At 34.6% G+C, this 15,218-nt stretch overlaps 1 protein-coding gene across 1 annotated transcript in view; it reads left to right on the forward strand.

The window, feature by feature from the left end:
• Positions 1–15,218, forward strand: part of LOC149795898 (nuclear transcription factor Y subunit alpha-like) — a 46,259-nt gene that overhangs the window by 13,947 nt on the left and 17,094 nt on the right. The window contains exons 3-4 of the mRNA XM_089965816.1: positions 9,438–9,623; positions 14,067–14,226. Coding sequence (XP_089821942.1) covers positions 9,438–9,623; positions 14,067–14,226 — 346 coding nt within the window. The remainder of the gene's footprint in view (positions 1–9,437; positions 9,624–14,066; positions 14,227–15,218) is intronic.

Here is a 15,218-nt window from a genome sequence, read left to right on the forward strand (position 1 = left end):
TTTCTTACTCATTAGATCAACTGTGTTTATGTTTATTAACACTGGAATCGCATCTTGATTTATAAAGTCTAATTCCTGTCACAATGCCCTTCGTACTCATTAGATCAACAGTGTTTATGTTTATTAACACTGGAATCGCATCTTGATTTATAAAGTCTAATTCCTGTCACAATGTCCTTCTTACTCATTACATCAACTGTGTTTATGTTTATTAACACTGGAATTGCATCTTGATTTATAATAATAATGACCTTATTTAAAGAAGGTAACACAATTAGCTAAGAACTAATCTACCTTGAGGCCCTCATAAAAAGGAAATTATTTATTTTATAACGTTTCTGTTTACACTTTTAACGTTGTTCATAGTGCCTTTTAATAAGTTTAACCCTTTACCTCGTGCAAGCGCCTTTGGACAGCTGTACTCCATTCGCATGGAAGTGCCTTTTGATGTCTGCTGTAAACATCAGCCATTTTGAGCTGGTTTTTGTAGCGCCACCTTTGGGGAAAAACCCCTATTAAATACTACATTCATTTCTGTGAATGACAGTTATGTCAGATCATGTGGTCACTGTTTATGCTCTGGTCAATATCTGCTATTTAAAGTAACTGGGTCATATTCTCCACTTTCCAAAATGGAGGTCGCAGATTTCATTCAGTACTTACGAAGTTTTCACAATTAGAATCATAACTATGAAAGCTTCAATAACTTAGGTAAAGGCTCTGATATTGATGTAGGCAGCAATTAGTTTTTATAAATTATCAAATTCAGATGACTTAGTGATGTAGACAAGGACAAAAAACTTTTAGTATGAGAAATGGCAGCTACGGTTGGTCACACGGTCTCACTGACTTGACGATGAACGAGTTCTCTCAAGATTTTAAAGCACATTAAAAATTCTTCCTTGAAAAATAATTAACACAGCTATAACAATCAGACTTTACTCTAAAATTTTTCCACACATAATAGATGTGTGCCAAAAATATAAAGTGGTTAAAATTGTCATTAAACGTAACATACACTGCGTTGCTTAACAGTTAACAGGCAGGCCTATGTGTATGGAGTTGAATAGGTAACAGGTGTTCTATTTATAGCGTGCTGCACTTTGTAACTCTGCTTTATGAGGTAAAGGGTTAACCAGTATTTCATTACACTAGAGTAAGGGTGTGTATTACTGCCATTCCCCATTATTTTGGCTTGTATTTCATGACTTCTACAGTGATTCGCGGATACACAACCTGTGCAAAAAATATCACTAATTCCCCAATTCTCAATTATTTTAATTTTCATGTTAAGTGCTAGTCATGACATTGGCAGTTGCCGAAATGGTCTGGTACTGCTAGTCGCAATATTAGTAGAACTAGAGCCAATTCGTTGAGTTGGCCCAGTAGCAAGCATTTTAGCAAATTCAATTTATATATTAGAGTAGTTTTACAAATGCTTTTGAAAAAAGCTGGGACCTAACCATACGTTTTCTCCACGTATGTGCCGCCAACACTGAATTACCGTTTGGCATTGCATCTTGAAAACATCTACACCATCAATGAAAAAGAAATGTATTCCAAAAAAAGGGAAGTTTAGTTTGGAATATACTAAAAATTGTCCGTACATTCAGCCATCAAATACTGATATATATCATGCTTTTTGCACACAGTGTGTCACAAATTTTAACAATTAGCATGGTGGCAGGGCAGTGTGAGGAAGCAGATTGGTAGCAAAAAGCACATAGAGGTTGGGAAACTACATGAAATCAGCTTTTTTTGTGTTGGAATTTTTTTAGATTGAAAGATTGGCATATATCATAATCTGCTTGAGTTCACAGATTTATGCCCTGACACCACTTTCATTCACTGTTAGAAGTTTCTTCTGGATTAATGCCATTTCATAATTAAGCTACACTGCAGTTAAAATGTTTTCACCTCCAAAGAAAAAGATTTGTTTTCCACAAAGAGTGAATTATAGATTGGAGTACACCAAAACTTGGCCTAGCATTCATTCATCAAACATCTCACAGTAGTGTGCTGCAAATTTTCAATTGGGAATGTGCACAAGGGCTGGTATTGTTGCTTACAATTTACCTGTCATACACGTACCATGTAGTAATATTATATAGTACATGTATGACAGATAAATTGTAAGCAACGATATGAGCCCCTGTGGGCATCTGGCAGACTGATGTGAAAAAGCACACTGCTATAGCACTCCCAGTGGATTCCAGTTTTGGAGTACTTTAAGCCATCTGCTCAAGTCCTGCAAGCTACCAATGCACAAACATTGTTTGTGAGCTTTCTTGTTGAACATAACCTGCCTTTGTCAGTTGAAGATCAGCAACAGTGACAGTGAAAGATTATTTCCTATTGTGAGGAAAAATAAGCAAACTTTAGTGCCTCCTTAGGCGCTGAAAATTTGCAAGAATTTTAGTCCCAAGATTAACCAGCAGGCAAGAAGTCTGAACTGTTTTAAAACAAATTTACCATGTCCTGATTGAGGAAGTTCAAGACTGCCACAGCATCATATCATGACAAATAGCATGAAGTTTGTGTATATCAGTATAATTTGGGTGCATATAAAGTAGTACATGTAATCAGTGTAAATAATGTTTTATTTTTATTTTGGGAATTCCATTTAATGGAGTACTGACCATTGAAGTGGATGGAGTTAGTGTCATGATATAATTTTTCACTAATTGCATTCAAAATTCACAAAATTTTATCCCACTTTTAAATAATTTAACAATGCCAAAGGTTGGCCAAGTTTTATAATCAAAGACAAGAGCCAATACATCCTCATCCGTTTATTATAATACCTATAAAAAAAACATTCTGCATTTGGCCTAAGCTCTCCAGATTACACCATTAAAGTAACTAATTAACAGCGTGTCACATTTGCCTTAAATCCCATTATTGGCCACACATCATTGCACCGCTTGCCAAAATTGATGGGACAGTTCCGGTACCCACTAGACTGGTTGTGGCTGGTTTCTGGTGTTTACATACCCTAAATGGAACCTTGAAATCACATGTACATGTATGTTAAAGCCATGTGTGCACTAGTTATTGTTACCCAGGCAATCTGTCTACAATTCATTGGTTACTTGCTTCGCATTGTACACAGAGTTTAGAGCTTTTGATAGATGTGTGATAAGTAGATATCTTCATAAGGGTATGGGGCATACATGGGGATAAATATTAATAATTTACTAGTCTTCAAACATCTTGAAAATAAATTAATACATTTCATCAACATGATCGAAGATTCTTAGGCAAATTAGATTCAACATGCCCAATGGGCACCTCACTTAGAATACAGCAGGTGCCCGATCTGAAATTTGAAAGGGCCCCAGGCATCAGGCTATCAGATTTTTTGAGCACTGAGTTGTAATTCATGAGCCAGTCAAGCCAAGGGAATATTTCCGTTACTGTCATCATACTGATGTTTTCATTGTCCGCATTGTAAGGGAAGTCAACAACTTCAAAGACTTTTAAAATATTGCTTTGTCGGTCTCTATTGGCAGAGCATCAGAAGCAAGGCCACATGCCTGGTTAATAAATCCCTGATAATTAATTTTTTTAAAAAATGAGTACACAAAGTTATATTGATAATTTATACATGTAGTGTCAATCACAATTAGGTCATCAGCAGATAGTCTTTCTCAAATGGCTTATCCTAAAGCATTTAGTTATTAATATATGTAATTTGCTTTAGAAGCTGATTCTTTTGTATCATGCAAAGACTTCACATTAGCATACTGTTATCCCTGATTTGTGTTGGTGTGCGTGTCAAGTATTGTTTAACCTCAAATTCCCTTGGGACATTTTCCGGGTTTATGTCTCACAGATCAGACCGCTACAGTACCTCTTAACCGTAATTAATCTGTTCGAGTATATGTGAGGCATTTAGCAGCTAAAATATATTTCCTAGTTTAAAATGAGTTTTGAATTGGTTGGGTATGTGATAAATTGAAATTTGGGATCAAAATTTGTTTCATTACTCTGAATTGAGGGCTTTCGGTTTATGGGGGCGAAAATGTTAAAGAATGAAAGATTCAGGACAAAAATAGGTCTTGAGAGGACTCTGATGTATTGCGGTTTTGGTTATGAGGAGTTCTCAATGTATACAGTGAATCTTCAGAATTGTCAGCCAAATAATTGCTGATTCTTCAAAGAAACAAAAAGCCAATGAAAAGTTTGGTATGCTTGGAAGCATCCAGCTTTGCATAAATTGACAATGCACTGAATGCAACCATAACCGGTCTCTTTATGCCTCTTCTCTCCTCACTTGGTACACAACTTGCATCTGGTTCTTGAAACCCTATGAATTCTTCGTTGAAGGTGTGGATGTGGATGCTAATCAGCCCGTTGCATTCATCAACTCAGAAGTCTTAAGAGGGCATGCCTTTTCTTCAGTTGGCAATGTAGATCTGTGTCCTTCATAATAATAAAGGCATTTGTAATACACAAGTTTACTGGCTGAAAGAAAGCATACTGCCACCACTTCGAAATTGGCCTGCCCAGTTTTTTTTAAAATATTGTTCCTGTCGATGCGTCCCATGTCCTTCTGATATATTTCCAGCATAGGTGGATGACTAACTTCAACACTGCTTCCTCCTGCAATCCATCAGAAGGTTGGTCCATCTCTGGATGGGTCAGTGTTATTAGACAGAAAATGGACCTTAAATTGAAACGTAAAACAGTGCTAAAAGTTGTGTTCTTTGGAAAATGAATGGATTCAGCTTGATGTGTCCAAATTAGTAGCTTTAACAATATGCCCAGCAGCAGATTAAACAAAGAATTCAGTTATAGACATTGCTTCCATTTTATTTTTATTTCTGACAGCATGCACCATTTTATGTAAGCTTTAATGAAGAATTAATGCAGGGGATGGCAGCCTATATTACACAGCGTGCCACTTTTTGCTGGTTTAATTACAAAATGCACGAGTATGTGCCACCAGTAACATTGTTAAAATCAAGATTTGTGGCTGTCTTTTGCATGCCAGACAAAACATCTTGATGTGCCATGCCTTAGGTTGCTGACCCCTATATAAATGCATGCTACAAATACAATGACTGCTTCATCTCACTGATATATGTTCATGTTTTCATCCCTTTGGAAGTTTCATTTATTACATTGTTTCATCTACTATTGGGTTTACTGTAGTAGAAGTCTTATGTTTTGAGGAGCGTTCATTACTCTCTCCCCAGTATTATTGTTCAAAACAAAGATTTCCGGATGTTTTCTGAGCAAGCTTTTCAACTTTTGACCTAGATTTCATGGACTTGCCTTTCACAAATGCTGATATGTTTACAGGTTACGCCATTTTGAGACATGATGTCATGTACCATAACTGATGATGTCATAAATATTTGAGGAGAATGATTAACTCTCATAAACACTATCTGGAGAGCTTTTTGCAGTTCTCCTGCATTTTAATAAATACAAACCCTGACAGTACACAACTGTATAACAAAGAAAACAAAGGAGCTGCTTTTTATCATGGCATCCTATATCAACTAGGTTGGTATGTTGCTTCAAATTTCTCTCATTGATGTCCATGTTCATATGGGAACCCTAGAACATTAATGAAATAATTGAGTGTATTATAATACTGTATATGAGAACAAATTAATAAGGAAATTAAATGAGTATATTTGGATAAATGACAAGTACTATAGCAGGAAATGGTGTGTCATAATAAATTATTTTCATAGGTATATTGTACAATCAAGATTTATTGTGCATAATGATCACAATTAGAACAGCATAAATATTTCAAATGAAACAAATGTATTTAATGTAATGTATTTCTCATTAACTTCACAGACTGTATATTAGAGTTGTATGTAATATGGTATTGCAAATGTTCAAACAAATAAAGTGACATGTTTACAGAATTTCCGAGATTTTGGGGTCCATGATTGGGAACTTGTGTGCCCGAATTCAAGTCCATGGTCTGGTCATGGTATTAAAAACTTTCTGTATCACATCATATCCAATAATTTGAATCCTGTTTTAATGGGATTACTGGGCATATATTTCAGTATATTGAAATAATGTATTACTCTGTGAAATAATCTTCAAACTTTCAACAAATATTTTTGTTGTATCAAAAGTGATATACAAGGTGAAATGTATATTTAATTTACCATTAACATATTTTATTTTATAAAAATGTTTAGTAGATAACAAAATACTTTTTTTATATATATTCTGCTGTCAGATTTAATGTGTTTGTACACAAATTAAAATTTTAAAAAGCAATATAAACCATCTTTGACAATGAAATTTAAAATAACTACTTTTTTTATTTCACCATAGGCTCAACAACTGTCTGATTCTGCCTGGGGCTATAAACTTAGCGCTTTCAGTCATACATTGTCACATGTACTTCACTGGTATTGTCATACAGATGGAAATACTGATGAAGTCTAGCAAATCTGTGTGTGATGTTTGTGATTAGATTTTATACATAGCTTTATAAAATGTTCAGTTGTATCACTACAATGTCTACATTCTGGCAGTTTCTAGTGATGTCTAGCACTGGGGCATCATCTGCAGACATGTAGCATCATGTCCCATCCAGTTATATTATCCTGACACTAGGCTGACCAGTCCCAGCACTAACCTCTTAATGCTGAGAGCCAAGCAAGGCAGCTGCTAGTACCATGTTTATAAGTCTTTTGGTATGACTTAGCTGGGGATTGAATCCACGACCACCCGCATCCAAGGTTTGAACCTGTGACCTCCTGTATCTGAGGCAGGCCCTCTAACCACGTTGGCCACTTGAACAGTCCAGCAAATCTTTTCACAGACATCTTTGAATCCACTGTTGCCTGTGAATGGATCAGAGGACCAATATAGTCTATGTGAAGGAAGCTGATTCACTCCCATTAAAATATTATGCCTAAGAATGACCTTGACTTCCTTAAATGAAGTTGGTGCCATTTTTTGTTGTGCCTATAAGTTTGTTCCACACAATTCTTAAAGAATGATTGTTCCAAGAAAAGTTGGGCATGTTCAATAGTTCTGACATTAAAATGAAGGGTGTGGTTTTGCCCCGATCTCAAAATAAATTTGTCACTATCAACTTATTCAAGATTATTTGATAAAAAAAAGCCCTATTTTTCAAGCCGTTGAATTTCTGTGATTTCATTTAACATAACTTTCCCTCTACATCAGAAAAATCAGAGTACACATTATCTGAGTCACCATCATGGGATTGTACATGCATATCAGTGTCGCTATCATAGGACTGTACATGCATATCAGTGTCGCTATCATAGGACTGTACATCCATATCAGTGTCGCTATCATAGGACTGTACATCCATGTTGGTGTCACTATCATGGGATTGTACATACATATCAGTATCGTTATCAATTTAGGCTGTAAATTAATATCATAGTCACTAACTTAAAAAATGTATGAGAATTCATTGCTGACATTACTGGTAATATCAGTATTATCAAAACAAACCTCTCATACTTCACTAAACCTGCTGAACTTACTTCCACTGAACCATGTTACTGTCACTATGATCGTGTCGGAATCCACATTGAAATTGCCATTGTCATAAATGCTAATATTGATGACAAGATTAGTTTTTCTGAGTGTATAACCAGTATAAAATCATTTGAGATAAAAAATTATAGTTAAATAAAAGTAAAACATGTGAAACATATTGCAAGTTTACTAAAGCTGTGTATATTGTGGATGTAGAGCAATAGAATAATTGCAGGTTGTAGTGCATGCAAGGATGAAAAAATATTTCTTGTTCAGGACAAAATAATGTAGATATTTTATATAAAATGGATTACAAACCTCATTTAACTATATATCTACAATTTTTAATCAAACTCATGCTATTTATTTGCACTTTTATGTGATTAAATTAATATTAAACAATTAATTACTCATTAAATAATGGAGTACACACACCAAAGTTATGCGCAGAAGCATGTCACCACTTGGATTTTCCAAGTTACTAAAAAAGATATTGCCCTTAGAAGCCTGTGATCTTAATTTATTGATTTTTGGTCAGAAAATTAATGAAAATGTGGGAAATAAAATAAAAATGTGTAACTGAAGTAAAATAAATGAGTCAGTTATTCTTATATTGATAAATTTATAAACATTTTATCGAGGTTTAACTACTGACGTGCTAAGCCTGGTTACCATGCTGCTTCCATATATTTTAGTTATTTTGGATCAATATTTCTTAAATAAATTTATATTTTTAGGCATGGAGGAACATAGCTGAATTGTAGTATAAAATGCATTACAAAGTTTATTTGGAAAAAGAATCCGTAATTCTGTATATTGTCTTTGTGGAATGTAAGCCATGCCAGGCATAATGAAACATTGTTGATTGAGATTGAAGTAAACAGCTCATAAAAGTATGATTTGCAAGTAAATGATGGCTTTATTTCATTCACATTTTTAATATGCACATCTGTACATGTTCTAGTTGTAGTAATGGAGGAAAAGTCTATACTGCAATCACTCGGAGCATCTGAAGTGATTGTGGTATAAAATACGTCATCATGCAGTAAAGGGGATGGTGTCAAAAGGCTAATGCAGTTGTTAACAACCCTCCCATTTTGTTAACAGACAGTTTAACTTCAAAATTCAAACCGCTGTTTGCCGAAAGGTTTGTTCTTAGTTTTTGTTTCAACACTAAAGCATGGTGAGGACACGGGTACAATTGTCACTTTTTCAGCAGTGGTATCATCATTAAGTGTTCAAGTTTTGCATTGAAGTTTTTGAAAGTCATTTAACTTTAATGTTACTTGCAGATGTAAAGTGGGACTCTTTGATAATATGACTTTAGGTATCAAGTTTACTCTGGTATGGTATGAGTTCCTGTCTTGTCTGCATCACTTGCTTAATAATGACAGTGAACAATATTGTTCCATTCTCGTTTTTGAAAGTTGCATATCTTTTCACTTCTAAATGGCTGCATTCAGCTGACACTTGAAGACAATATTACTATAGGTCTAAAATTCGTACTCTTATGTGCCTTGAGAACATTGCCATCCAGTTGGACAGAAATTTGTCATGCAGTAGACATGACAAAATTGCCAGACAGTAATACTGACAAATTTGCAATACAGTAAGACTAAGAAAATTGGCATACATTACGACCGACAAGTTTGCCATACAGTAGGACTGACAAAGTTCCCATACATTAGGACTGACAAAATTGCCATACAGTAGGACTGACGAAAATGCAATACAGTAGGACTGAGAAATTTGCCATACAGTAAGTCTGACAAAATTCCCATACAATAGGACTGACAAATTTGCCATACATAAGCACTGACAAAATGGCCAGACTGTAGGACTGACCAAATTGCCAGATAGTAAGACTTAACATTTCCTTAAGTTGGTGCTATGCAGATTTACTGTATAATGCTTCAGACATTTTTGTCTTTGAGCAGGTGTCAGATTCACATGGACAGATATTTGCTTCATTGCCCACCTCATTTACTGCCACACCAACATCCCAAGTGGTAGTTAACACTGCAGGGTTATCTGCTTCAATGGCAGGAAGCCAGAACTTTGTACAGACACAGCTAGTTCAGCAGCCCAGCAGTGTCATCCAGGGAGCACAGGTTGTTCAACAGGTACACAAATTGGGTTTTATATTTTCATGAGGGTTAGTGTAACCCCCTGAATATTTTTCAAAGAGTCAGATAGGAAAATTGGAAGGCATTGAGGGAAAATAGAAATTAATATATGATGAAAGATGGCATCAAAATTACAATTCTTTAAGGACTGATCCAGTAAAACATACTTGTGATCCAGGGAAGGCACTCTCAATGTGGAATAGACACCCACAGATGCAATTTAGAATTTGTCATCATTTCTCAACATGCCCAACTTTATTAAAAAGAAGAATCTTGTTCTGTTCTGGATCAACAATGCCACTAGATTTCTTCTGTAGATCTGCATCAAAATGATGAATCCAGTTTTATAGAGAGGTTTAATTATGCTTAAAAATTGCCATTTAGTGTAAACATTGCATAAACAGAATCCTTGGAATGTAAACTAAGATTATGGTCTTAATGTTTAAGAGCATTTAGATAAAATCCAAATGTGTATGTAACCAGGAATTTTTAACATAGCTTTAACGTTTTTTAGTCATATCACTACGATGTCTGCAGTGTGGCAGTTTATAGTGATATCTAGTGCTGGGGCATCATGCCACATACATGTAGCATGAAGTCCCACCCAGTCACGTTATCCTGATACCAGGCCAGCCTGTCCTAACAGTAACCTCTTAATTCTGAGTGCTAAGCGAAGTGGCTGTTAGTACCATTTTTGTAAGTCTTTGGTATGACTCGGCCAGGGATTGAACCCACAACCTCTTGCCTTCAAGGTGAACATTCTAACCACTAGGCCACCAGAGCGGTATATCAAAAAATGTGACTTGTTATCTTACACCTATTAAAAGTTTGCTTTGCATGGCAATGGATTCACATATTCCTACCATTGTGTGATCATGTTTTCCCATGTAGAACAGACATGGAGAATATCTTTCACTCCTTCTTTAATGGTCACTGACCATACTCCAACATTTTCCTTTTTACATCAGATTTGCATTACATGATTTAAAATAGTTATACTCGCACAAAAAGAAAAAAAATTATCAAGTGTAAAGATGAAATTTCTAATTTAATTACTCTAAATAGAATCATACAATGCTGTTACTTCCCCTTAGTTACGATTTCTCACCTATAGATTATGCCAACTGGAAAAGACATACATTTATCCATACAAGATAAAGTACATGCTTCTTGTTGTCGAAAACTGTAAACTATGGATAGGGAATATTTAGATGAAACTAATGTAAACTAATTTACTGTTCAGCCTTATATCAGTATGTGTGCACAATGCAATAGAATGTGTCGCTTTCAAAACTGTACCATTGTTTCAATTTATTTTGAAAATTCCCGTTAATACTTGTAAAAAGAATCAATGATGGCTTCCCTGTGTCGGCAGACTTTGTAAAAGAAAGAAAAGAAGTTGGCACACTTAAAGAATCCAAAAGAACCAAACTTGACTTCTTTTGTCACAAGAAACAATCGGCACACTAAAAAGATACCTGAGTCAGTTTCCGGGGTTGGTTTGCTTTGTAATAAAATAACCTATGTATTTGATATCCTGTCAGTAAGTTCAAACAATGGGTTTATTGCTCCCTGTCAGTTGTGTTTATCACCTGGGCTTCTATTTGTTTGCCATATGTAATCATAATTGATGTTTGCAGGGCACATAGTATACACAATAATAACTTGCTTTAATAGCTTTAATAATACTTTTGTAACCCATGCTACCAAAATGATTATAATTTGCACTCCCATTGAATGTATTTTAAAATAATGATTTTTTTGTTGCAAGATACCGTCTTATAGTTAACCTGGATGCAATACAATCTGGGTCAGTTTGCAATAAGTAACTTGTCATGCGTATATGGCAGGTGCCTTCAAGCAGTCGGGTGATATTTTCATCTCATTTGCGATCTTTTTATTTGACATAAGCAATACACACTACACTAAAGATGCATACGCAAGCCAGCATCCTCTACATATACGGAAATCGTGGATATATATATTTAAAAAATCTTTTTTCGCATGATGAAAAAGGAAGGAATATATAATAACAATGCAAGGTTAATTTTTTTCATTTTATTTTCAAACAAGTATATGTTTATCAATTTCTTTTGTAGGGGGGGTGGGGCACAGAGTTAACACAAAATTATTTCATTTCTAATTTGTACGGAATAATGGAGTAGATATGATTAACAATATTGATAGTAATGACATGCTTTCAATTTACGTGCGCACACACTAAGACAACTTGAAAAATAAAAACAAACAATAAAATTAACTGGTAAGAGCTTCATATTGCAGCAACTAAATACTGACAAAATGCTCAACACTAATCTCTCTCTCATGTGTAATCAAGTATGTATTGTATGCAGCAGTGTTACAATGTGAAGTCTAAGATTAAAAATATATGTTATAATATCTCATGTACACTACCCTTAGCAAAATGTATACATATTCTGTAGAATATTATCTGTTAAGTATTATTGTTTTTTAAATGATTATTGATAATTTGACCAGAAGACTTAAATTGAGAATGTCTTTGTGCAGATGCATATATTTTTTAGCTTAAAAAATGTATATAAATATTTTGATTAGAACAAGATACGTCAGTTTGTGTTTTTTCTCATAAATATGTACGTTACAAAATATGATTATTTTCTTTCAAAGAATATCAAAATAGTTTGTTTAAATTTAGCTTTTTTCCTAAAACCTATCTTATATAACATCCACTTGTTTGTTGAAGAAAAAGAACGTACAAACTATTGTTAAGTTTGGCCACATTGTCTTTCGAGTTGGGCCGAATTGTCTTTGGGCCAAATTCACTATAATCTGGCATAAATGATACAACTTTGCCATACCTCCCCTATTCAATCCCACAGATTAAATCACTTTTTTCTGGTAAACATGGTCTTTTGTAAAAAAGAAAGAACCTTTTTTCCTATCATCACTCTTTTGGTTACATCCATATGCAACACAGTGCACCATATTTGCTGTACAAAAGCACGATGACACAATATATCACATAGACATTTACGTGGGGAAATTAAACACTTGAATGGCTAGGTTGAATAGAAGGGATAAATGTACGTCATATCCGGTTTTGGCATGCAGAAACTACCGATTGTTTACGGAGATTGCTGAATAATTTTTTCATTTTATAAAGCGGAGTTTTAAGTCTTATTAAACATTTTTATGGTGTGTATACATAACCAATGCATTTTGTTTATAACTATAATATCGCACATTTGTACAATATAGGTGGCCAGTGACCTTTAAGTGACTGCTTTCTTTCATCAAATGACCGTCTACTTTGATCATAGTGTACAAAAACTGGCAAAAATTCCTTAATTTCCATCATGACTTGAACATTATTTCACATCAGTGAATATAAATAACAAAACATTTACAACCTAAAATATGCAGGAGTTAAGTTAGTGACGCTATACATGGCCATATTACCATGACAGTCTTGACACTGGTCACAGAACACTGATAGTTGTTGGAGTGTCATTTGCAATGTAAACTTACCAGTTTATGCTCTTTTGCAATATGTGGAAATTTGTAGAATGTGTTTCATTCAAAAGATGCATGATTAATTAAAATACTTTTCAACCCTCATTTCTTTTTCATCAGTGTGACAAAAATAACTCTGCATTATGCATGAGTGTAGAATAGGAAATCTCCGCTCTGGATCAGAACTTTTTTTTTTACATGAAATTCTGACCTCATGGAGGAATTTCCATATCCACCACCAATGCTTATGAAGAATTCTATTAGTATTGCCTTTAACTCCCATAATAGAATACTGCGAAGCCTGTCCATCACTGTCCATCAAGCAGCTATGAAATTGCCTAATTTATAGGCAGGTCTCCTGTATGTACAGATTAAAAATGGTAAATGTATGTGTCATTTTATACATATCCACTGAGGCAGGTCTCACTATGTTAGACCTTTCATTAACTGATGCTCCCAAGATTTTGTTTTATGGGACCTTTAAATACTTATATTAATAACGTCTTCTTTCCCCCTTTCAGAGCTGCATTTTCAGGTTACTCAAAACAGATTTTAGAACTGTCCTTAAATTAAATATTTTTGTTACAATCTTATGTACATATATTTTTCAGTTACATTTTTAAATTCAGACTGTTTTCAATTTACTTTGATTCTTAAATTTCTTTTATATGAATTAATTTGAAAATGCTTGCTGGCAATGCACTTGGGTCAGTGTAATGTGATTTTATTTTCCATTTGCAGCTATAGCTAGTATTGGTTTGATTTAGACATCTACTTGTAATGTTAAAATGAACAAAAATGTATACTTTTTATATGTTTTTGATGCTGAAACTAAAGAATGCATCTAGAATGGTTATATGAATGATTTTAGCTTCTGTGTATGCAAGATTTTCATTTTATTCAGCACGAATTTTAACATTATATATGAGTTATTCACCCATTTAGGTTCAACAATCACAGCAACAGCAACACACAGTCGTACCTGGCAATGCTGCTACCACACTTGGAATTCCGCAGATGCTGTTTTTGAACCAGATTACTGTCAATGGGCAGACATCATTTGTATTAGTTGATGCAAACAACAAACCAGTACAACTTCCTCAGGGTAAGAATGTGTGATAGTTTTTTTTATTCTTCTCTTTTTCTTTTGTATTTCTAACTCATCTGGTCAAAAACCAGAAGAGCATGTGGGATAGCACATTGTTCATCTGCCCGTTAGTAAAAGTTTGTTATAACTACTCCTATGAAATAACTTGGAAGATTTCCTTAAAACTTGGTATACACACGCTTTTGCCCCAAAATCGATAGTCAGAAATGAAAATGTTGCTTTCTGACATCCAGTATAACCACCATACCAACCATCCTGAAAATCTTATCTCTCACCATGTGATTTTCAAGAAAAGACTTCTTATGTTTGGTTAGTTGAAATGTAAATGGTTCTAATTGGACATCTGGTATAGCCACCACTGCAGCCATCTTGGGAATCTTGTTGTCACTACTGAATGGAAAGCCATATTAACATGGGGTTTCAACACATGACTTCTTAATGATGTCTAGTTGATCCTAAATGAAAATAGTGCTGATACGACATCCATTAGGGTCACAGCAATTGTCATCTTTAAAATCGTATCACTACACCTCGATGGAGTGTTATCGCAACTTGTTTTGGGGAGGGGAGGCACTAGAAAACTTACGATGTCTAGCTATCCTAAATAAGAACACTGCTGATCTGACATCAAGTATGGTCACTGTGACAGTTATCTTTAAAGTCTGCTCCTGGATGGATGGTAATATTGGCATTTTACCAAAAGACTTCTTTTATTTATTGTTAGTCCTTTAATGAAAATATGGTCCTAAGCTAACGTCAGATATGACAACTCTTGAAAATTTAGCTATCACTGCTCAGAAATGTTGTCATTTTGAGACGATGTTTTCACCAAAGATATCTGTGTTGAGTTGGTCATAAAAAATGTCTTCTTGTGGTGTTTTGTTGGTCATAAATGATAATAAAACCAATATGACATCCAATATGGCCACATGGAAGACATTTTGAGGATCATGTTACTGCTACTCCTCCTGAATGCATGGTCATATCGA

This window comes from Sinohyriopsis cumingii, chromosome 7, assembly GCF_028554795.1.
Source record: "Sinohyriopsis cumingii isolate HCF-2022 chromosome 7, ASM2855479v2, whole genome shotgun sequence".
Taxonomy (NCBI): Eukaryota; Metazoa; Mollusca; class Bivalvia; order Unionida; family Unionidae; genus Sinohyriopsis; species Sinohyriopsis cumingii.